The following is a 24,591-nucleotide window of genomic DNA, read 5'->3' on the forward strand; positions in this document are numbered from 1 at the left end:
GTCGCATTGTTGGCCATCCCCAGGGAGAACATTAATGTCTGTGTACTTACCACCCTTTGTTCATGGAGGCTTTGGAAGCCTGGAAACTTCTGGAATCCATTTCCAGTGGTGCAGATTAGCACCGCTGTATTAAAACTCAGCTGTGCACCGAGGGCAGCACCCACATCATTTTTCTGTTCAGTATATCCCTTAAGCAGAACTCTGAAGAGCAGAGTTTCAAACTAGCTCTTGTTGGACTGGAGGATTTATGGGCGCACACCTCTATATGCACGTCTGTGTATCAGACTTCCTTGTGACCCTGTGGGAAGAACCGGGGACCTACATTCTCTTTTTCTTTATCATTCTTCCTCAGTCGTGTGCCACACGTTGTGCTGAATGGTTCATGTGTGCGAGGAGCCCCCCACGTGGCCATGGCAGGGGCCGGGACCCGCAGGGAAGGCGCAGCGGCGGGGAAGGCCTCCAGCACCCTGCCACACACTGTCGCAGAGCAACGGGACGGAGGTCCCCGGGACTCTGCCCTTCGTCACCTGGGGCAGTTCTGCCGCTCTTCACTTCTGAAATGCCCCTTTTCTCATCCTCCTCAGGTTCTGGTCCTTCTGCTCCCCACCCCCCCGCCCCCCCCATCCCTCCTCACCCCTTCTCTGTCCGGCTGACCACGTTGATGGCCTTGGGGACTAGGATGTTGGCTGCCGGGGCGCTTGCAGATGATTCCCGGCACGAGGTTGGAGTGAGGTGAATTTGAGTCATCGTTCAAAAGGTCATTAAATGTCTTCAGCTCTATTGACATAACTGAAGTACAGTAAAACGTGGATCTTTAAAGTGGGATTTGATCCGTGTGGGCCTGTGTGAGCGCCTGCAACAGGGAAGCTCAGTGAGCAGAACCCAGGAGCCCGGGAGGCTGTGGAGGGAGGCCCGCCGGGCGTGGGCGCTGTCCTGTGCGTGCGCGGTGTTTGCCGGTGAGCTCACTGAGGGAGTTACACACCAGGCGGCCACCACCCCGTTGTTGAGTTAATTAAATAGAAAATGAGGAAGGGCAGATCTACAGGATGGACAGCCCTCTGCTCAGAGGCCTGCTCCAAATTCTCTGGCTCTGGCCCCCCAGCACGGGAACCTCACTCTCTCCAGTTCCAGTGGGAGAAGGAGCGTGATACACGTATGTGATGGCCCCTGCCAAGGATTCTCCAGTTTCTCAGTGACCTGGAAGGGGAATATTCTGTCAGTACCTACTTTGGAAATATTGCTGGGAAGAATTGAGACAAATGTCATTTTGCTGCCAGTTTTTCGGGAAGACCCCCATTATGTGTGGTGACAAGTGGCCATGCAGGTTAGGTCCTGGAGTTTAGGGGATAAAAAATGAGGGTTTTCTTTGTGAAAGAAGTAAGAAGAGAGGTAAAAGCCCTGTGCGGGAGCAAGAAACATCTGTCAGGCCTTCAGCCTCACGAAGCATCTCTGTGGTGTCTTGTAAACATCCTGCCCCTGAACTATTGAAATGCACTGAGCTCTTTTGTAAAGAAAAGGCTTGTTGTTTGTTCTGCTCTTCCAGGGGAAGGGACGCTGGGCTGTGCTTCCTGGATGCCGTGTTGGCCTTCAGGGGTCAGAAGACTAGATCTCTTCTTGTGCCAGTAATCTCTTTCTAACAGTAAGAGAAGGAAGAGAAATGGCAGTGCTGACTTCATGTTGGTGTCAAAGAGCCTTTCGCTCGGGCCTCCTGGACCTTTGCCCCTTTGTGGTGGAACCCCCCCCCCCCCCCCCCCCGCCCGCCTGGAGGCCCTCTTCTGCCCGAAGTAGGCCCCCAGGTGGGCCTTGTTATTGCTGTCCGTGTACATCAGGGAGAGGAGAGCACCCCGTGGACAGGGTGGAAAGGGGCGCTCTTTCCTGAGGGCCCCGGGTGGGGCACAGAGCAGCCGTCGGCCCCTCAGGGTGGGCCTCCCACCAGGCCACCCCCTGCTTGCTGGGGGGACTTCTCCTGGCCTTGCCGAGCTGGCCCCCCCATTTTCTGCAAGCTCGCAAGGTGCAACCGGGGGTGTCTGAGGTGTTGAGATGAGCATGACTGCGAGAAAACAGTGAAAGGGCATCCAGCGGGGCCTGGTTGGGTGCTTTCCAGGGCCCAGGAGCGGGGCGTCTGGTGGTTCTGGTGGCTTCTGATTGGTGTAGTATGATGAGCTGGCTTCTCAGAGCTCAGTCCACTTGTCCTGTTCTGTGAGAATATTGTAGGGGCTGCCCTTTCCCTTTTATGGTCTGTTCATTTCTGTTGGCTATGTAGGAAAGAACATCTTGTGGAAGATGGAAAGATTGCCAAGACCCATCCAGTCCAGCCTCTTCCCGTTTGTTGTGATGCTCTGAGGCTATTAGCTCATTTCCATGTGCCTCTGAAATTCCTTCGTGGATGTAAAGTTCGTTGGCATCCTGTCCTTAGAAGTTCAAAGGGTTTGCTGCCCACAAGCAAAGGGCAGAGCCCCCGAGTTAACACCCAGTCTTGGGAGTGCACTGTAGCCCAGGGGAAGGATTCTTCCCAGAAGATTTGTTTCTTCATTTCTACTTGTTTGTGTGTAAATCTATTTATAGTAGATTAAAGGAGAGATCCGGCCAGCAGTGGGTAATGATATAATTTACAGGGGCCCCAGCCAAAATGTTGAAATTGCTTACATTATCCCATTGCCACAAATGGATTACTGTGCAGGGTCTCCCTCTTTCAAAGGCAATAAAAACAAAGAGGGAAGGAAGGAAGCTTCTTAGGTGCTTGTAATCACTTCTGTGGAGGGCTGATGTTGAGCCACTAAAGGAATACAAAGTGGTGGACTGCTCACTGCATATAAATAACTGAGAGGACTTGGGGCAGTAGGCATGGGCCTGCGACTGGATTCTGAAAACCGAATTCAGGTAGACTCTCCACCTAAAGAATGTGCCAGGAGATGCTGGGGCTCTGCCTCCACCAGCAGAGACCACTAGTCCTGGGCCCAGACTCCCATATTGTCTGGAGGGGCTGGGGTTCTGGCAAATTCCTTCTGGGAAACCTTGAGTCAAGTGGATCTGAACTGAATGGCCCCTGCAGTCGGCTGGGCTGTTTGCGGCAGGCTGTGTAGACATGCGGCACCCTGCGGGCACACGGCGGGGGGCTGCTTGTGGCAAGGGCTCTGCTCTCCTTCCTGGCCCCGGGCGCCGTCCGCACACGCTGCAGAGGCGTGCGGTGCGTCTTCTCGGGAATGTGGAGGACCGTGTCTTCCCGCTCTCGCTGTCTTTATTGTTACGATCAACAGCGTTGAACCAAATTGGTCATTGCTGGAAATTAAGAAGCTGTGGTTTTGAAGGGCACGTCCGTTGACCGCGTGCTGCGGGGCAGAGCTGGGCTGGCTGGGCTCTGTGCTTCATCGCCCGGTTATGTTTTGCATTTATCTGGTGTCTTGCAGAATTGCATTTAAAAACATCAGAACACCTAACTGAACCATGTCCCTTCTTCCCCTAAAGTTGACACACCACGGTCCAGTGAGGAACATGGTTCCTTTCTTTGTACACGAAATTAAACTAAAACAAAATTTACAACAAAGTGTCAGCGACATTAATACAGTTGAGAGAGTAACTTTTGCTAATACATATTCTGTCATTAAGACAGGCTGAGGAGGGACGCCTGGGTGGCTCAGTTGGTTAAGCGACTGCCTTCGGCTCAGGTCATGATCCTGGAGTCCCGCGATCGAGTCCCGCATCGGGCTCCCTGCTCAGCGGGGAGTCTGCCTCTCCCTCTGACCCTCCCCTCTCTCATGTGTGCTCTCTCTCACTCATTCTCTCTCTCTCTCAAATAAACAAATAAAATCTTAAAAAAAAAGACAGGCTGAGGAACCCCCCCCCCGGTTTGTTGCTTACTGGATTTTCTGTCCTTCCTTAAGGTTCGCCATCGATGGTGCGAGCTCATTGTTAAGCACAGATACACAAGAGCCTACAAAGACGTGGAGAGATTCCTCCAGGAGGATCAGGTAAGTTTCCTTCTTCAGCAGATGGGAATTCTTTACTGCTGTCCCCTGACTTCAAGTGCATTTACTAACACAGGGACCCAAGTTGTGAACTTCTCTTTTATAACAAGTATTTAAACATTTTCCATAGATTTCTAAGAAGTAGGTAGGAGCTTCCCTAAAACATTCTGGAGCTGATTTTCCCCTCTCTCGGTGTCCCTAAAGCAAACCAAAATGTTGGTTTGACGTGGCTGTGGACCACTGTGATTACCACATGACGCACAACAGACCTCACGGTGTCACCAGGTCTCGGGCCAGGTCGCGGCTTAGCTGTCCCGGTGTGCATCCGTGTCTTCAGCGGCTCTGAGTAGTCACGGAGAGCCCCGACTGCCTAAGACAGCCTGGTCTGTGCCCGCACCAGCCACGCCCCGCCACGCCCCTGTGTGTCATCCTGTCCCCCCCGTTTCCAGTTCCCTTCCTGCCAGAACTTCCCTCACTATTCATGGGGCAAGGCGGTCACCTTCCCCGGAGCCCGCAGGAAGCACGAAGGAGCGTGAACATGTCTGGGGGTGCCCTCCTTGCCGCCTCTGCACACCCACATCTGCCCAGCGTGGCTGTGTGTGTGGGGGGGGTGCCACGGGTTCTGTCAGCTTCTGGAAGGCAGCCTGCAGCTCGTTGCTGTTAGCGTGACTGTTTTGTGCCACCGAGCGAGCTTTGCGCCGGGCACTGTGGGCTGGCAGAATGGAGCCATGCTTGAGTGGGGGTGGGGCGAACAAAGGGACTTTTGAGAGGGCCTGAGTATGGGGGGCAGCCAGCAAGGAATTCTTCCCACAAAGAAAAATACATGACTTTGTAGCAGAAGAAATGTCACATTTGCACAGCTGGAGCAGAGGTGTTTGGAAACACAGGGACAGAATGTAAGAAGCAACTTAAGGTTTCTTCTGAAAACCAAAAGTAACTGCTTTTCTAGAGCCAAGACCTTTGCCAAATAAGGATTACCACAAGTCAGCTTTCTCAGGGAAGAAGTTTTGAGCCCTAGACTACCGAGTTTTTATCTTGTGCTGTCTTTGAGATCTTTCTTTTAATTTGCTCCAGCAGAATGTAATGCATAACTGTGCTTAGAGCAAGAGAAAAGCAGAACCAAAGGGGTCTTTTGGTCTTCCAGGATGTAGTCGGCAATTTTTCAGACTGTCGCAAACTGCAGAGGTGGTGTTTGCTGCCCGGTGGGGAAGGTTGGGGGGCTTGGCCGGGCCGGGCCAGGCAGAAGCAGCGGGCACCTGTTCCAGGGCAGCAGGACGGTTCTCCCCCCAAGGCGCCATGTGACGTGCTGGGGGCACTGTCCCAGGAGGAAGGCCTGCTTGCAGCCGTGCCGGTTTCCATGGCGGGCATTGTGGGGACCTACCTGCTGTCCCTGGCATTCCTGACACAGTCATCCCTGCAAAAACAGGTCGCCAAGGTTCTGTTGGTGGAATGGATAGCTAAGAATTCTGGGGGGGTCAGTGTGAACGAGAGAGAAGGGATGGAAAACTGTAGGTTGCAGAAGTATAGCTGGTCAACCATCTGTCTTTTCTCGGGTCTCTGTCATTCCCAGACGGGCAAGTTTGTGTGCATGCAGACACCTCATTCCTGTCCCTCCCTCGCTCTGCCCCTGTGCCCTGCAGGCCATGGGCGTGTACCTGTACGGGGAGCTGATGCTGAGCGAGGACCCCAGGCAGCAGCAGGTCGCCCGCCAGTGCTTTGAGCTGACCAAGGAGCAGATGGAGAGGTCCTCAGCTGAGGTGGTGGCCGAGATGTTATTCTGAAGAGGTGACTCTCTCCCTTCCCTTGCTCCGCTTTTGTGCTCTAACCAGAGAGTCCTCGTTGGAGCCACATGAGCCGGTAATGAGACGCTGAGCCACGGTCCTCTGCTCCGTGGCCAGCGGCCTGGGAGCGCAGGTAGGGCAGGCGCCTGCCGGCAGCATGAGGCCCACTCTGGCCAGAGTAGCTCTCCTGACACTGTTCTGGCCACTTGGGGTTCTGTTACTTGTAGGGACAAAAACACAGGAGAGCACTTGGAGTAGGTTTGGACGGTGGGCTGGGGAGGCCGCTGGAGCACTGATCCGGTCGTCCAGCTGAGGGCTCATATGGGAGCACGTGGCCGGGTTACCCTGAACCCTGAGCTCCGTGCAGACGTGTGTGTGCACCCCCGACCCCCATCTTCAGGAGAACTTGAGGGGCCGCCTGCTGGAGTGCGCCATGCACTTCTCAACAACCCCGTGCCCGGCTTATTTCTCACCTTTTGCACTGGAGCAGAATTTCTCCCTGGTCTGCACTGGAGTCCGAGCCCTAAATTATTTAAACTGCTTCCGATCAATTGTGCTTGGAATTGACCTGTTAGATTTACATCCTAGCAGTTCGTTTTTTAACTGGGTTTTTGTGTTTTAAGTCACATCCCAATGGTCCGGGAAGCTTTAGGCAGAACTGTGGGGCTGTGAGCGCGGCCCGTGACGGCCACCACGGCTTCTGTTTCTTCTCATTTATGTGATATAATGGGGCCTAATTTTGTATCTTTTTTTTAACTTCACATCAAATCTCAAGCATTTTGATGTTTATACAGCTTCTCTACATGTAGAATTCTTCATGGTTAATATTTTATATAGATATTCTTAATCTGTTGTCAGACTTTCAGTGTGCTTCTGCTGTTTTGCTGTTAACAAAACCATTTCTAACATGTTTAAATATTTATTTGAAAGAACTCTTGATACTAAGGAGAGAAAAGGGTTTTCTAAAGTATGATCCTGTTCTTCCAGAAGAGTCCAGGAACCGTGTTTGCCAGGAAAAGGAAATAGTGGGGGTATTTGCCACGATTGTACGTCTTGTCGCGCAACAGCTGTGTGTGGTCCGTCCCCCACTGTCCCCGTGGTGGCGGCGTGTCCTGGGCAGAGCCGGGCCAGTGGGAAAGACCGCGAGCCTCTCCTGCCGCCACTCTGCGTAGCCGCGGGATAAACCCTACTTCTCTGAGATGTTTTCTTTCGTGGAGAGGTGGGGTTTCCTGGAGACTGTGCATACAGTGGGGTGGTCCCCCCCCCACCGCCCCCCTGCTGCAGCTTGTGGGGAGCCACAGCGGGCTCCACGGCTCTCGCTTCTCCATCGGGAGTTTTCGGGGGAGCCCCGGTCACGAGTCTGCTCCCCTCCTGTCCCTGCCCCTTGGGGATCAACGCAGGGCCACACGCACGCCCCTTCCCTGTCGCTCCTGCTCAGTGATAGTGGCACCTTCCAGCGGGGGATGCCCTGGGCCCCCAGGGTGGAAGCGGCGAACCACGTAGGGGCAGCTGCTGGTTGCGTTTTTCGTTCCGTGTGCCAGAGCTGCACGGGGCGCACGTGGTCGCCGCGGAGCCCTCTGGCTGTGGGCTGGGCCGCCAGGATGCCGGGTACAATGCCCAGCGAGCTGAAGTCGCGGCCACGCGGTGGGTAGTGGGCGGACGGCGGTGCCCGGCGCTGCTCCGGTGCTCTGGCTGCTTGGGTTCCTGGCATGCTGATTTGTGACTTAAGATTAAAATCACATTGCCAGGGATTACCACGCAGCCATGACCTTGGCTGCTCCTTCAGAAGCCGTAGTTCTCTCTCTCTGCAGTTCGGAGAACAGACGCATCTTGTAGCTCTTCTCCGGAAACAGAAGCAGCAACAGCCGTGGAAGATGCTCGGCGGCCCGCTCCTTCCGCCCAGCCGACGACCTCTCTGCCGAGGTGCAGAGCTTAGCTGATTGGTGAACAGTGACTGGTTTCCGCTTTGTTCACAGTGGCTAAGTTCTGCACCTGAAGAGAAGGTGAGATGGGGACAGTTAAGCTGCTGGGGCAGAGGCCGCCGCTGAGCGGTCCGCTCGGTGCCGGGCGCGATTCTGGAGGCTACGAGACCGCTCGGCTCCGAGGATGCGCTCCCTCCTGTCGGGAATACACAAATGTACCAAAAGTCTGCGGAAATATAAACTCACTGATTAGATACCTGTCTGAAAGGTCAAATGTACTGAAAGCTGCAAAACAACTTCTCTTAAGAACTAAAACCAAAGGCATCACCAGAAAAACCAAGTGAAAGCTATGTCAGCAGTGGGTTGCATGTGAGTAGGGCTGGTGCTTTCCAGGCGCGCCCTGCTTGCAGTTGCCGAGCACGGTAACCTCTGTTTTGTGTTCGCAGCCCCCGCAGGACGGCGCCGAGCTCCCAGCCGAGGCACTGCTTCCGGGCTGTCGATTGGACCCGCCCTCCGGTGCCTACTGAGCTGATATCAGTTCTCATTTTACACACTGGCTCAGTTCAGCAGGAACAGGAGTCGAGCCCTCGAGCAAAAAGCCTTCCTGTTTGCAAGTGCCCAGAGGCTCCGGAGCTGGGACTGCGCCCACGCGAGGAGCACACGTCGGTGGCGGCGCCCATCTGTATGTGGCCCCGGGGTGTGGCTGTCCGTAGAGCCCTGGCGCCTGGAGGGCGTGAGCTTCCATCCTGGAGGCGGACCGCAGGGCACCTTAAGGCTGTGGGAGCAGGTGCAGTGAAGGGGGCCGGAGCCACGGGGGGCAAAGAAGGCCGGGTGCGGCCGCCGGCTCTCACGGCCGTGTGCGAGCGACGCGGCTGTGAACCCCACTGGCGGGGTCGTGAGGTGCAGCCGGTCTCCTCCCGTCCTCTGCTCAGGTCCTCTCTCCGAAGCCAGAGCGGAGTCGAGCAGAGGTGCAGGTACAAGCATTCCTCCGTTGTTAACAGGCAGTAAATTGTACTGCTCTTTCCTTTGCAGGGAAGATCTCAGCAAGATTCTTTCTCATGCATCTACGCCTAGCCCTGGTGGGACCAGGATCGCATTGACCCTCGACATCGCAGGAAGGGTCATGGGGCTGCTAAAGCCATCAGCCAGCAGCATCCACGCCTTGGTGCTTCTCTTTCCCGAGGCTGCTCTCCCTGGAGCTCATGGACCGCATGGTGCCTTCGTCCCCTGCCCTGAACTTGCCACCTCAAGATCAGTCTGCGTTGGATCTCTTCCATGAGGCGAAGGCGCTTCTTTCACACAAATGATGAAAGCTGCCTGAGATGCATCGGAAAAGCTGCTGAACATTTTGCATTGATCCCCTCAGCATATGGCTGCACTGGAGATTTCTAGAATTCCAGGAAGTCACAGCTTCTGTATCCTGGGACCAGTGGAGTTCTTCTCCAGATCATTTCAGAAAGATTCTGCAGGGTTATTTTGATTGCTAGGTCTGTTGTTTAAATTTGTCCAAAATGTTAATACCCTTGGTAAAAGGGCAGGGTGAGAATCCAAGCCGTATTCGTAATAAAACAGTGGATTACTATTTTTGTATTCCTGTGTGCTTCTGAATTTAGTAATGGTTTCAAAAAAGAAAAACTGTGTTACCTGAGGGGTATTCTCTGCAAGCTGGCCCTGCCCCTCTCCCGCCCACCGGCCCCCCTCGTGGCTCTCCCCACGCTCGGAGACCAGGCTGCCGGCACCGTGCGGGCCGAGCCCGCCTCCAGGGCCAAGTGCACCCTGCTCTGCATCTGGCCTGTGGGAGGAAGCGTGGCGTTAACACCTTCCTTCATCAGAAGCTCTTGGTCTTCAGAATTCTTTAATGGAACCTAGAAGGTTTCCAGGGGGTTTGCTCTTCGCTGTTACCCGTGCTCTGCATACGAGGATATGTGCCTTGTATACCACAGTGGTACAAGAATCATTTGGATTTTTGAATTTGAATAAATGTAAGAGCGCTGCTCCCTGTGCCGACTTGGAATAGATGGTCTGCGTGAGCGTGTTGGGCCTGCCGGGTGGAGCAGGAAGGGACCGGGGGGGCGCACACTGCGCCTGTCCGCGTGCACACAGCTGCTCCGTTCCTCCCTGTGGCCAGGAGCAACCAGCTGGCCCAGTGGTTAGCTGACTCTTGTTTTTCCAGAAAGTTAAAGCCCCCCTTTGTCTCTGGAAGCCACTGAGGCAGGACTGAGCCACCCCACGCATGGGATTTTACACAAAGACAGCTGATTCCCTTGCTCCCGTGATCCCAAGTCTTGCAACCAGTTGTGGCCCGTCCCTGAGGGATCACCTGAACCGACACTCCCCCCCCCCCCCCCCCCCCCACACACCCCGCCCCCAGTCCCCTGCCCCGTCACTGCCTTGGCTGAGTCCTGTGCCGTGTCTGCCTTCTCGGCCTGTGACACCGGGGGCCTTGCCTGTGCCGGGTGTTGTCCCCCACGGGGACGGTGAAGGAGGAGGGGTGAGTGGATGCCCTGAGTTTCTGCCCACACGGCGAGATACCCATGGCCGCCCCGCAAAGGGGACAGACAGTTCGGACTAGCGTGCTGATTTCTGCACGTGTCCTCTGATTGCAGAAAAGCAGCCATGGCGGACCCCCGGGGACGCGCAAGGGGCTTGGGATTAGAAAGCCCACTGCCCTCCCTGGGTTGCTGTTCTCCGCAGGTGCACATAGCGCCTTCCGAGGGCGGCCTCAGGGCAGGCGGGAGAATTTGCAGGGGGCCCGGGAGCCCTGGGGACAGAAGATGGGCCATTGTGGAGACAAGGGTGTGGGTGTGCGGGTGAAGGAGGGAGGCTGCCCGGCCCAGCTTCCCCTGGTGGGACCCCTCCTCCCCCCAGACAGGTTTAACCGGGCAGATCCCCACCTAGTAAGTGACAGGATATGAATGTGGGTCCACATGGCTCAGGATTTCCCTCCCCGTGACAGCTCCTCACGGCCTGGACTGTCACATGCTCCCCAGGGACAGCCCACCTGTCACTGAGGCCTGCACTCCTAACCCGATTTGCTGTAGGGATGGGCCTGCGTGAGGGCGGGGTCAAGTGACCCCGGCTTTGGGAAAATGGCATCTTGAGTCCCCAGGGAGACGGCACAAAGACCCGTCAGCGGGGCAGTCTCGTACACTTCCTGGGCGGCACGGGTCCTGGTCTCTGCTCCCCCAGAACTCCTTTCTGGCCTAGGCGGTTCCCCCGACCCCTGCCATAGTTCTCCCGTTAAGCAGACACAGGGGGCTGAGCTGACCCCCAGGAGGAGTGGGAGAAATAAACCGGGAAGAACAAGCCTGCTTCCCAACAAGACGGCGCACCCCCAGCAGAGCGCCCGGGACAGGAGGGGCCCACCAGTCGCCGTCGGTCCCCTGGTCCAGTGAGAGCGGCTTCCTTAAGTGGTGCATCAGTTTGACCCTGAATCACACTTGGCCTTTACTGGCTGCCAGGAACCCGGCATTTCCCAGGGGCGGTTTGGGGGCTCCCCGCCAGCAGTAGTCCATTAGCAGGCTCGCTCCTTTGTGAGGCACCCCTGGCCCGAGCCCCCCCCTGGGACGTGGGGGCCACTGAGCAAGCCCGCCACCACCGCCCCCAGCCAGGCAGTCAAGCACAGAACTGGCGGTGTTTTAACAGGTTTATTAAAAAAGCAAGAAGCAGAGTCTTGTCCTCTGAGCGAGTTCTTGGGTTACCTGCCAGTCAGCTGTCCTCCCCAGAACCAAGGGCTCTAGAAATGGAAGCGCTCCTCCGCCCCTTAGGGAACAGACCCTGTGTCTTTGAAGAGCAAGTCAGGTTGGGGACAGAAGCACATCTCCCCAGGTCACCTTGGCTTCCAGCATGTTAGGAAACAGGCGGGGCCAATCTGTGGTTGGACTGAGGGGCCAGGCCTCCAATGTCCCCGGGGTGCTCCCCACTGTGCTGGGCCTGGCTGTCAGCCCCTGGCCAGTCTGAGGCAGCCCCCGTTCCTTTCCTGGCCGGTTGGGCTGAGGGGCTGAGCTTCAGGAAGGGGGTAAAGGGACATCCTCAGGAGCCCTTGCTGCCCGCCTGGCTCCCATCACCTGGCCCTGGGCTTTGTGCAGCGGCCGGGGCAGAAGTGCTGGGCGCCCCGGCTGTACCAGGACCGGAAATGCAGGGGGTGCGGGGGGGGGGGGGGGGGCGGGGGAAGAAATACAAGGGAAGATGTTTCAGTTCTCCTTCTTGGCCTCTATTTTAGGATGACAGGGTTTCAAAGCATTTATTTTTATTGGAATTTCAAATCAAAACATAGAAATAATAGTCTCCATCCCAAACAAGGTACAGACATGTCACAAAAGCAGGCAGAACCCATGTCCCAAGTACAGGAACCAGAAATAGTAATGTGTCCCTAACCTTCAACTATCCATTTGAAATGAAGAACAGAGCTCCAAAAGAAAGGCCTCAGACAGATGTTTCCAGAGCATCCTGTCTCTCTTCCCTGACCCGGCTGATTCCGCATGGACACTTGGCAAAGCCCAAACACGGGGTGCGCCAATGTTTTCAGAGCTTTCCGTTCTGGGCCACCCACTTCCCGGTTCTGCAGCCGAGCGGCGCGGTGGGAGGATGAGGGGCATGAGGGGGGCTCTGCTCCCCCCCCCCCCCCCCCCCCCCCCCCCCCCGTCAGCAGGGCCGACCCGCACTGTCCGCCCTGCTGGACAGATCTCTGGGCGTCCCGGGCCTGTGGCCTCTGCCGGCCGGCCTGTCTGGAACATTACCATTCCTGAGAAGTCAGGGAGGGGCTGCTATGGGTGCCACCAGCAGGTGACAGCGTGCAGCCGCTTTGGGGTTGGATGGTCCCTTGGAGGGTCCTCTCCCCAGGGCGCCTGGGGCTGAACTGCCTCCGACTGCAGAGAGTGGGGCGGGGACCCTCCGTGCCAACCGAGGGGAGCCTAGACTCCCTGGAGTCTCTTCAGCCCGAGGTCGGAGCTGAGGAGGCAGAGAGGGTCCGGGCGTCGGAAGCCTCAGGGAGGTGGGGGTCACAAGGGCGGTCTGGACCTCCCAGGGCAGTGCCGGGGGTGGGGGGGCATGAACTCTCAGCCCCCCCCCCCGGGCCCCCCGGCCACGGTCCTGAGGACAATGACCTCAGCCTTCCCTGGCTGGGCCCTGGGGGTTTACAAGGTGGAAGGGAGGAGAGGCCGACTGGGGCTATTCACCGGCGGGGTTTTATAGATCTTTTCCCACCCTTTGGGGCTGTCTGGGAGATTGATCGGCCAATAAGGCATTTCTGTTCCAGTCCAGAGGGTGTGAAAAAAGAGGGAGGAGGCCATCGGCCCAGCCTGGGGGCAGAAGGAAACCCGAAGTTCCCAGGATCAGACCCGGCCGCGAAGAGCCTTCTGCGGGGATGGTGGGTGGGCGTCGGGCGGCCCCGGGGCCGGAGCAGGCCGCAGAGGCAAACACGGCCCTCGGGAGAGGACCGGCCAGAGCGGCCCACTCTCGGCAGCCGGGCCGGGAAGGGCTGGTGACAGCACCAACGCTCGTGCGTGCGTGCGTGCGTGCGTGTGCGTGGAATGCAAAGCAGAATGCAGAAATGCAGATCAAGGCTTCTCCGACCACATATTTCCGGCTGCTCCAGCAGCGCTCGGAAAACTCACCTGCTGCCCGCGGAGTGTGGGAGAGAGCATGGTTCAGGCCCCGGGCTTCGCGGCGACAAGGACTGGGAGGGGACATGCTGAACTGCCGGCGGTGCCCCGCCTCTTCCGGCTGCGCTGCCACTTGCGCTGGCACAGCCGAAGGGGGTGCGGGTGCGGTGCGGGGCTCCCGCCCGGGCGGCTCCCCTGGGCTTGGCGGGGAAGCAGGTAGGCCGGGTGCACGCCGCCTTCTTGGCGCTCCTCCTGCGGCCCTTGGCCGTGGTTCCACCACTGTGAGGTCCGGCCCCAGTGGTGCAGGAGGTGCCGAAACCGCCTGAGGGTGGGCCCTGACCGAACCGCCAAGAGTCCGGTGTTCCAGAAAGTTCTTTCCCGCTCTAATAGTCTTCCCTTGTTGCACTAGGCCTGGCAGAACGGGCCGCGGCGGCGGAAGTGAGTGTCCTGGCACCGGAAGTGAGTGTCCTGGCACCGGAAGTGAGTGTCCTGGCACCGGAGAGTATACTGTGGCTGAGAAAGGCAGACAGGAGAAGCCCCCCCCCCCCCCCCAGGGCCAGACCCCGGCGCTCTTCACCCCGCCGCTTCGGGCTCCCGCGTCCCCACCGCATGACTGCAGTCTCCCGAGACTTCAGCCTCAGTTCTGTGTAAGGAGGGGCGCTCAAAATAAACCCGAGTGCGGGGATCAGGAAGAGGTGGGAGCCAGGTTTAGTGTTTGCCCAAGAGATGGGCGCCGCGTGCGTTTATGTTGGGTTGTGAAGAGAAGACAGATCGCTTAAGGGAAAGGGATTGTCGTTTTATGATTTTATTTAATAAATTAAAAGACTTGCCGCCGAAGAGAGAAGGGCACAAATTCTGGCTTCAGTGCCCTGGAGGCGGAGGCCGTCGTGTAGAGCGCCTACGCGTATTAGTAACCGCGGTGGCTGGGCGCCCGGACAGACCGCGAACTGCTCTTCCCCTATGTCGGGGACCTGGATGCAACCAGGTTGTCGTTTTCTAGAAAGCTCTGTTCGAGGCTAGAGCGTCGGTCCTGTGAAGCGCCGCGGTGCTGGTGGAAATGCGGGGCACGGTGTCGGCGCCGCCCCGGCTCCGCTTAGCCTCTCCGGGAACAGGCAAACACTGAGTACAATCTGGGGGGCCTACATCAAACAGGCAGACAAATGCGAACTATACGTGGGGCAAAAAGGACGTTTTCCTGCGCCTGTTCACCTGGTCCCTTGTCCCAGGCCTCCAGTGTGAGGGCTCCACGGGCCTCCGGCCCCGCCCAGCCGCTGAGGGCGGCGCGTGCACGGCCCTGGCCCTGGCTCGTCGCCCCGACGGGAGCCCGGCACACACTCCTCTTCCCACGGGACAGACTGGGTCTCGGGCGGCCCGCAGTAGGGACCTGACTTCTGTTCTCCGAACGTCGCGGACTGCCAGAGGCAGGAGTCCCCGGTGGCGCAGGGGTTCCGCTCCGGGTCCCCCGCGCAACCTTCCTGGTTGGGGAGTCCTCGTCTGTAAACCGGGGACATTCGAATGAATATATGTACAATCCTGGGAACGGGGCCTGGCAGCAGCTCTAAGGGTGTATTAATGTATTAATACTTAATGTATTAACCAGCCCTTGACCATTGCGCCTTTGAGGTGTTTCCAGGGAGCGCCTGTTGGAGGCAGCACCGCCAGAAGTCGCCGGGGGCATTCTGCGGGGGCAGGGGGGGGGGGGGGGCGTCCGTGGGACGGCTCCTGGGTTTGCTCCTGGTGGTGGGAACCGTGCAACCCGAAATGGGAGGGGGTGGCTCTGAAGAACTGGAATTTCCTTCATGGAGAATAGGATATGTAAATTTTACATGTTTTATTTAATGTTATTTTTTGAAAACTTCCACAACAAAATTTACCATTTTCACCATTTTCACAGGTACAGGGCAGTGGCATTAGGTGCATTCACAGTGTTGTGCAATCGTGGCCACCATCCGTCTCCAGAACTTTCTCATCTTCCCAAAGTGAACCGCTCCCTATTCAACACTAACCTTCCATTCCCTGTCCCCCAGCCCCTGGCTACCACCGATCTGTTTTCTGTCTCTACAAATTTGTCTGCTCTCGTGGAATCACACAGTATTTGCTTTTTTGCGTCTGGCTTAGTTCCCTTAGCAGAATAACCTCAAGTTTGGTCCATGTTGTAGCAGGTGTCAGATCTTCATTCCTTCTATGGCTGAATAACATTCGTGGGATGGACAGACCCCATTTTGTGGATCCCCTGATGTGTCACGGCCCCGGGCCTGTTTGCACCTCTGACTGCTGGGTGGCACTGCCGGGAACACAGTGGACGGACACCTCTCCCGGTTCCCCTTTCCGTTCCCCTGGGGACACAGGACACAGCAGCAGTGTGATTGCTGGGTCACCTGGTGATTGTCACCATTGTTTCTGGGACGTATGCCCTTTAAACGTTATAGTCTCTCCCTCTGTGAAGGACGGTGCCTTTGCCTCCGCCCCGTGTGGCCAAATCAGTCTCTTTTGCTTTGGCGTCTTGATACGGGAAAATGTTTTTACTAATTTGAGTTTCTCACAAGCTGTATTAAATATTTTTTAAAAGTCTCATCAGAGTCCTGTGTATCTCTCCTTCTGTTAACTGTGTGCAATGTTTGTATCGTGGCCCATAAGTCTCTGGGCTGAAGGCCTTCTACTGATCTGGAGAAGAGCATTACAGTTTGGAAATCAGTTATTTGTCATGTGTTGCAAATATTTTTTCCCAGGGTGTTATTTGTATTTCAATTTTTGGTTATTTTAACGCTTCTGTATGGGCAATTTTATTCGTCTTCTGTGGCTTCTGGGTTTTCTGTCTTACATAGAAAGTGCTCCCATTTGGCTGAATTGGAGAATTCATGGATGTTTCCAGGTGATGTGAGCGGAGCCTCAGGCCCTCCCCAGCTCCTCATGCAGGGAAGACCCCTCCCATGCTCCCCACAAAGGACTGAGACGCCTTCTCTGAAGCAGTGGCGAGGGGCTTGGACTCGCAGACCCCAGGCAGGGACTTGGGTGTGTGTGAGCAAGGAAGGCTAAATGAAATAGAAGAACATTCTTTCTATATCAGGTAAGTTGTTTTTATAAACTAGCTTTTTATGTATCTGAGTAATAGGCTCTCTTCCCCCGACTCTTTCCAAACAGAATTGCCAGAGCCTTCTCTGGAGAAAACCCCAGCCCAGACCTCAAGATGCTGACATTTGGTAAAGAGCGTTGAACATTTTATTTTGTAATGTTTCTTTTCACCGAAGAAGTGGAGATCCAACTTGATTTCCCAACACCATCTTTTCTCTGTTGATCAAAATGCTTTTACCATATATTAAAGCCCTTTACAAATCAATTCCACAAATACTTACTGGCATTCTTTTATATGCCTGCAACTATTCCAGGCACCTGTGGTGGAGACCGTTGATGAAGAGTAAACAGAATATGTAGATTACCTGGTGTCTAGGAGTTGTGTGTGTGTGTGGGGGGGAACAAAAGCTGAGGTAGTACAGGGGGAGGGGTGGAGGAGAGTGGGGTGCCACTGTCAATGTCAGGGAGGCCTCATGGAGGCAGTGACCTGTGAGCAGGCAGAGGAACTGGCCTGCATGTCTGGGAGGTCAGGACAGCCCATTCAAAGGCCCTGGGGTTGGAGTGTACCATGTGTTGGAGTCACTGCTGGGGGCCCATCTGGTGGAGCTGGTGGTGGTGGGTGGGTGAAAGGGTTGCAGAGAAAATTAGGAGATGAAGTCGGAGTAAAAGGAGGACCTAGATTGTGTAGGGCCTTGAAAGCCATTTTAAGAATGTTGGGTTTTACTTGAGGTGAGGTGAGGAGCATCTGGAGTGCCTTCAACAGTGGCGTACCACGATCGCAGTGGAGAGAGATCGCCCACACTGCTTGCAGTGGGGTAGAGCGGGAGCAGGGAGACCAGATGGACGATGGCGTCTTAAGAGTGGAGGGCAAGAAATGGTCAGAGTATTCTAATGGATTGGATGTGGGGGTGAGAGAGAGAAGAATCAAGGGTCCAGAATCGGGTGCAAGTCGCTGGGAAAATGGAATTACCAACAACTGATGTGGGAAGATAGTGGGTTTGGGGGGATGGGGTAGAGCTGGTGGAATCAGCTTTGCACATGAGATGGTCATCCGACTTCTGGGGGGAGATGCTTCCTGGGCAGTGGGACACTCAGGCCTGTGGTCCAGGAGGGTGAGTGGCCCCTCTGCACAGAGATGGCATGTGAAAGCCCAGTGTAGGGAGGGTCTGCAGGGCAGAGGCCCAAGGATGGAGCCTGGGGGCTACCCCCAGGAAAAAGGTCAGGGATCAAGAAGGGACCAGCTCGCCAGCTGAGGGGAAGCCCTGGAATGTTCTGCCAGTCAAGGGAAAGCATCAGGGAGGAAGGGACTGATGGGATTAGGGGCTGCCCAGACCTGTGAGGGGACCTGAGAACTGCCTGCTGGATCCACAAGGAGGGGTTACAACCCAGATGGGGTCTCCGTGTGCCCCCCTCGGTCCCATCACCCTGCTGTCATGCTCGAGCCTTAGAGCGTGTGCCAGTGCATGCCCCACTTCATTATACTTCATCCCTGCACTTTCAGACTTTTCCTGGCCGCTCCTCAGTGGTTACTTTTCCATATGAATTTTGGAATCAGATGATCTAGTTTTCTTATTAGGATCCTCTTAAGCCTAATTTATATCTCTGTAACCGTGTTTCTATCCAGGACATCTTTCCAGAAATAAGAACCACCAGCTAGAGCAATAATTCTCGATTGGAGAGTTGGGGGGGAGGTCCCCGAGACATTCTGGAGAGTCTCATCACTTCTGGGCCGGTATGTAGTGGCAAGAGGCCAGGGATGCTGCTCACCCCCCTAGAGCGCACATGACACCCCGCCGGAGACTCACCTGCTCCACGCTGTTCTAGCGGTGCTGGAGAAACTCAGCCTCACGGGCCCGCACGCTTCCTGCTAAGGGCCCTCCTCTGCATTTTCCTGCTGAGTGCTTGGATGGTTTCATGGGACTCAACCTCCTCAACTGCTCTAGAAGAGCTTTAAGGATTGATGATACATAGTGTTGTGGAGATTTTTTATTCTCTTCAGCAGCCCAGGCTCTGACCCCTTCCTGCATGTAGGAGACCGCTGGTGGGGTCCAAGGTTCCAGTAATGTCATGGAGGCAAAACAAGCCAGACACCTGCTTTTCCAGTTCGCTTCCAGCTGAAGCACAGGTCGGGGACCTGCGACCCATCAGGTGCCCGTGCAGGGACCAGGGCTTCGGAGCAGGGCACAGGGCCCGTCTCCCTGCTGGAGGTGGTGGGCCTTTCAGGACCAAGCTACAAAGGCTCTAAGTGGCAGGTTTTGGTGGTGACAGATTTGGGCACTGTTCTTGACTGCCTGACACGCAGCCTTGTCTGCCCCCCCAATTCTGTGGGCTTTTAAATATCCTTTCGATCAATTCCCTTTTACTTTTGACATCGCGCCCAATTCTGTTGCTTGCCACCAAGAATCTGGGCTGGTACACATGGATTCATCATACCGTGAGAAACAGCGGAGGCCGAGATGTTCGACAGTGATCGAACTCAGCTTTTCTACAGAAAAGTTGTGTGGAACTTTCTGTATCAAAGTATCCAAGTTTCCTGCCCTAAACCCCAAGTACAATAAGGGATGATTATGATGTCAGGACTGGGGAAAGGGAAGGCTTACACTGAGGGGTAGGATGTGGACTCATGGGAAAGACTGTGGAACCGGATTTTAGAAGGCTTTAACACATACATCTTTATCTTGCCTTAATGTTGGTTCTTCAGGAGTAAACTGGCTTGGTGATGGGTAGAACCGGACCAGTGTCTGAGAGTCTGTGGGGTCCCCGTGAACAGCAGGGTCACGCGGAGGCAGGAGCCCATGCCCACCCATGAGGAACGGGGCCGAGCGGGGAAGGGCTAACGGCGCACGTGTAACAGAGCAGGACTGCTCACAAGGGGCTCCTTCAGACACGCGGCTTCCGTAACTGGGGAGTGAAGGCAAGCTGCTTCTGAGAAAGGTTGTCATAGTTAATGAATACAAAATTAGGTGTAATGTACGTTTTTATTTATAATAAAAAAAATAAATTACAAATTTAAAAACGCTAACAGATTCCACACATCACAAAGTGCAGGTGACAGGCTTTGCATTAACAGGTGGTCAATGAATGCATAAATGCCTTTTCTCCCCGGTTTTTGGCAGCTCTGTCCTCTGATCACCTCTTGTCGGGACAGTGAATTTACATATTCCCACAGCTTCTCCAGCACGCTTTATCAAAAACTTCATTATTAGGACTTAACGTTTCTCTCCACTTCACAGCTTGCTATTGGTAACAGATCATTTTAGAGCTGTTATCAGATCTCTGAAAACCTCTAACAGGTTCATCCCAGACCCAAGCTGGAGGTTTTGGAAGGACTCCCCCCACTCCCCTCAGGGTTCCTCCTCAGGGGGCACAGGCCACACTGCTGTTGGGCCCTGGCCCCTGCAGGGGGCGCTAGCGTTCTTGGAAGCTTGCCCTCCGCAGTAACTTCTCTAGACCCTGAAGTAATGCTGAACCAACTCCGAGTCCTCTCAGCCGGATTCCAGTGCACAAGGCCACCCTGCACGGCCCAGTGGGAAGGGGGACAGTAGGAGTGCACAGAAACACCTTTGCCAGTGGCAGTTAAATTCTCTTTATGAATTTTACAAAAACAGATGATCATGGGAGCACGGTGCTGGGGCCTCTCCCAGGGCCTCTGAGGGGCCAGGCAGTGGAAGGCCCTGAAGCTCAAGGCTCCTTAGTGTCCTGATAAATCTGCCCATGGTCTTAGCAACCCCATTCCGCCGTGCTGGGTCTGCCAATGACCTAAGGGCAGGTCCAGTGCGGGCTGGTGGGAGAGACAGGAGAACCTGATGTCCTTTTCCTTCTTGGAGGCTGTCAAGAAAGTCTCAACTTGGCAGCTTTCTTGAACTTGGGGAGAGAAAACCCAGAACCCCACTGAAGCCAACCCCGTTGTTAGCCATCTTTCCGGGTTTTCTGTGTCTGCGACCATCAGGTGTCCTCCTTGTTGAAGCTGCTCGTCATTGACTATTCTGCTGGTGGAAGCTGGAGGCATCTGCCCGGCATAGACACTATAGTGGAAAGAAACCCAGTCCAGTAAACCCCACACACAGCCTCTGGGTCTCAGCCTCACTGAGACCTCAGCGCTCCAAGCTCTCCAACAGGGGCACAAGGCTCGGCAGCCTGTGGGGCCTACACGTGCATCCTCACCAGAGCCCATTCCTAGCTCGAACCCTACTTCTTTGAACTTCAAAAAACCGAAAGAACCCACAGGTTCAGACTTTCCCCCACTCCAAGGCAACGGGATGAGGAAGTGGAATTTACTAGATACTTCTCAGCCTGCTCCTGAGTTCCTCTGCCAGGACTGGGTCTCTTCTGGGGTGGCTGGGGGCGGGCTTGCTCAGGAGCAGAAGGAGTACAAGGTACTTGTCTTCCTGGGCTGTCAAGCAGACAGCGTCGCTTCCTCCCTTCCACAGTGCACCCCCCTCCATCTGCACTTAGGGAGACTCCCTCCTCCTCAGAGAAGTGAATGGGATGATGCAGTAACCCTTCTAAAATGGTCGGCATGTGCACCACTGAAGGCTAGGGCCTGCCGGTGAGCCTTCCCGGCTGCCCCTCCAGTTTGGGGAACATTCCTGCTTCCCTTTGTTTCCCCCTGTGGAGCACTTCTCCCCTTGTCAGTGACTTTCTCAAGGAGGGAAAGGCAAGGGGAGAAAGTAAAATCAGTAAACAAACCAGGGCCTGCTCCAGACACAAGAACTGCCTGGCTGCCAGGAGTTCACCGGGGTGAAGACTAAAGCTCTGCCGATCAGATAGTCTGGTCAGGTGCTGACTCAAACGCCCAAGGTTTGGGAGAATTTTGAGGCTTTGTATAGGAATTGGAGATACTACAAACAGGCTGAGGTAAGGTCAGGACAGGAAGGACCCTTTCAGAAATGCAGCTTCAACAGTCTGAGGTGGGTAACAGTCTTGCTGAGAATGAATTTCCAGTGGAAGCACACCGACAACAGGAGTCTGATTCCTGACGGGCCCTCACGTTAGGGATTATTCAGGCTACCAGACGACAGATCCCCTTCTTCATGCCCACAGAGCTGTTCACAGCTTCCATGGCAAACAACACAGAAGAGATGTCCTTGACTCCAAATGAAGCCTACTACTACACGTTTTGATGAAGGCTTTTTATATGAAAGTAATAATGGTGGTAGTTGTGTGGACAGTATTTTATCAGAACATTGCTCAAACTGCAACATTTCTCAAAGGGCAGGCTCAGATCAAACAATTCTTGAATTTTCCAGATCTTTAGGTGGATCCATATACCAAAACAGTAATGCTCCTAACACCACAACCTTTAATCCAACAAAATGTTACTCATACCTCAAACAGGAGCCCAAACTGAAGGCGATTCAGAGATCACTAACACATAAATCAAAGTGGACATGAAGTCCTGACTGACTCAACCACCAGAATGCACAGAGAAAAGCACATAGTCAATGCATATTAAGAATAAACCTGGAAGGGGAAAATTTTTTTAATTGATGTGAAATAAATATTGGGGTTAACTGATTCTTTTATTAGAGATTTCTAATTCCCAGGGCACCTGGGTGGCTCAGTTGGTTAAGCATCTGACTTAGGTCATGATCTCAGGGTCCTGGGATCAGGCCCTCATCAGGCTCCCTGCTCAGCAGGGAGTCTGCTTCTCTCTCTCCCTCTGCCCCTGCCCCCCCACTTGTGCTCTCTTTCTCAAATAAATAAAATCTTAAAAAAAAAATTTTGAATTCCCACTTCGGTTAACTAGACAACTAATCCGTAATCTCTCTATACTCTCCCCTTTCAGCCATCCTTGAGGTCACACAAGCCCCTCTGGTGGCAATGTTTAGCAAACAAAGCAAATACAGTTCCTACTGGAACTGGCTTTATCCCTCTGGCAGGCAGAGCCGTCCTCCACCGCTGAGCAGTGGTCCCGGGCACTACCACTTTGCTGTCGGTCTCGAGCAGGCTCTGTTTCCCTTCTGAGGTGCCTGAGAGACACCTCGATGAAGAATTTCTTAGGGAAGCAAGACAGTGTGGCTTTATCTCAAATCCCTGCGGGTCAAAAGAAACACCAATAATAATAACATGACTTCTGAAAAGAGAGACCTGTGGAAAAGGACTAAGTTACATTCTAAATCGATCAGCGGTTCATGACCCATCTCTTGGTCCAGAGACTTTGAACCACTCAAATAATAGTTGTGTATCTTGGTCTGATACGAGGGAAAATGGAAACAAAAATCTGTTCTCCTATCTAAGCCTTTTCTTTAGTGATTCTCTGGCAGCTGGGCTGAGCAGGTAGGGAATGCTCAAGGCACAATCCAGTCATGAACAATAAACTGGATGGAGTTTGGGTTAAGAACCGGTCTTCTCACTTCATAAAATATGTGCTAGCAGATCTTGCCAAGATGTCTGGCTCATTCTCACTACTCATTCCACGAAGAAATGGTCTCATCATCACATCACGAGGCCGCGGGGAGCCTGGTCCCTGCACGGCAGCTCTGCAGTCAACGGGCCGTGCCGGCTGAGCACAGCTCCGCGAGGAGCTCTCTGGCCAGTTTTCTCGACCTCGGGGCTTCCATGCAGAGATGATCCCATCTGTACAAGGTCTGGTCAAGCAAGCCAGTCATCTCGTGGGTTAACTCATCAGTTGGAGCCATCTGCAATGAGGACAGAGGAGAAAGAAAACTAAAACACTCACCAGACAGATTCATCTCTTGGTCCAGTGAACCAACCGTACCCATCCTTCCCCGAAAAGCAGCTGCATTCTTATTAGCTTCGGAAGGGCTCTTGTTTTGTTTGCAAGGTGACTGACAAAGCAAGTCTGTTCTCAGAGGCTGGCCATCCAGTCAGCAGAGTCATTTCCTAACGATCACCCTCTTCGGACAGAATGGCCCGGAACGCACAAAGGCTACAAATAAGCACCACGTTTCCTGGAATGCCAGTCACAAGCCAGGCGACTATCTGCCGTGGGGAGCGAAGGCAAGTGAACGTGCTGTGGCCTGTCTGCAAAAAGCTCACACTAATATGAGAGCTGGAAACTGCTGGAAGGAAAACGCCACCTGTTCTCACACAAACAGCTTTATAAATGGCATTCTTGAGCTAGCAACCTGGACCCACTTGTTTTTTAATAGACATCTAAGGTTTTAACACCCGATTCTCAAGGGAAGCAGGAAAGGCAGAACTGTTAGCTCTGCTAAATACAGCCTCAAGGCGTTCTCAGTTGTTGGCGCCCAAGTATTTTCCTAAGAATTTCAGCTCAGCAAAAAGGCAAGGGTGAGAATCTCACAACTGAATTGTGTGAAGAATTTACTGTGACTTTTTTAGACACGAGCACATTAAGCAGCCCTGATGTTGAGAGTAATCTATATACTCACTTTGTGTGGGATAGTTTCTATAGACCCCTCAGTCAAATCTTTAATCAGCCATAGCAGCCACAGGTCAGCTTCCCATCCATCTCCACACTGGGCCTTCTGGTGGGAGGCCGCCCGCCCTGGTGCCCTCGGACAATCCCACTGCCCCGGAAACGCTTCACTCCAGGGCCACCACCTCTGACCGGCAGCTCAGGCAGATGCTCCGGCAGCACAGGATGTGCGGGGCACACGGCGACAGCATGAGGTCTCTTCAACTCTGGCTCAGAGGGGCTCTGCCAAGCTGTCGGGGGCAGGCCACCAGACTAGGTGGGGTTCACTGTGCTCTCGGTATCCATATTACCACTGTGTGGTTTTTACTCAGAATCACAGATGCTGTGGATGACCTCTGTCAGATACAGTTCTGTCTTTGTGGATGGATGAAACTGCGTGAGCCTCCCTGGGACACCTTCAAAGAGTTAATCTACTTCCTAGACCCCAAGTGCAGGGAGACCCCAAGTGCAGGGAGAGGGGCTCCCCTGGGCTGTTAGTCTTAACAGCTGACCGTGGAGGCCACCTGTCCTGACCCTGTGTCATCTTCACAAGCCAGCTCAACCTCCACACTGTTCCACTCACGGTCTCTGGTCACATGCCCACCTCCCTGCAGCCCAGGTAGGCAATCTGCATTGTTGGCCGAGATGCATCTGTATAGAGATGAAATTCATTTGAGTTCAACAACTATAGAACTGAACTCTCTATTTCAGATGCTAGCTAACTTACCTGGAACTGCTGTGGACCAGCAACAAAGATGACAGGAGAGAGAAACATGAACTCAGGACAGGACAGGGGGCAGGACAGAGTGAGCCTCAAGGGCAGGAGGAATCCAATCCCAACACCACCCGAGCTGCTTCTGACTC

At 54.6% G+C, this 24,591-nt stretch overlaps 2 protein-coding genes across 8 annotated transcripts in view; one reads left to right on the forward strand and one right to left on the reverse strand.

Annotated features, from left to right (window-relative positions):
* AOPEP (aminopeptidase O (putative)) overlaps positions 1–9,662 on the forward strand; it is a 355,797-nt gene extending 346,135 nt beyond the window's left edge. For 4 of the 7 annotated variants that reach the window (XM_035024441.1, XM_035024447.1, XM_035024443.1 and 1 more), the window contains 2 exons: positions 3,882–3,968; positions 5,606–9,662. In XM_035024441.1, coding sequence (XP_034880332.1) covers positions 3,882–3,968; positions 5,606–5,746 — 228 coding nt within the window. In that variant the 3' untranslated portion in view covers positions 5,747–9,662. The remainder of the gene's footprint in view (positions 1–3,881; positions 3,969–5,605) is intronic. The other 3 variants (XR_004682777.1, XM_035024445.1, XM_035024446.1) reach the window with 3 other exon arrangements.
* Positions 9,663–22,017: 12,355 nt separating this feature from the next.
* Positions 22,018–24,591, reverse strand: part of FANCC (FA complementation group C) — a 261,732-nt gene continuing 259,158 nt past the window's right edge. Inside the window, exon 15 of the mRNA XM_035024451.1 lies at positions 22,018–22,984. Coding sequence (XP_034880342.1) covers positions 22,832–22,984 — 153 coding nt within the window. The 3' untranslated portion in view covers positions 22,018–22,831. The remainder of the gene's footprint in view (positions 22,985–24,591) is intronic.

Source organism: Mirounga leonina, unplaced genomic scaffold, assembly GCF_011800145.1.
Source record: "Mirounga leonina isolate KUSES-001 unplaced genomic scaffold, KU_Mleo_1.0 Mir_179, whole genome shotgun sequence".
Taxonomy (NCBI): Eukaryota; Metazoa; Chordata; class Mammalia; order Carnivora; family Phocidae; genus Mirounga; species Mirounga leonina.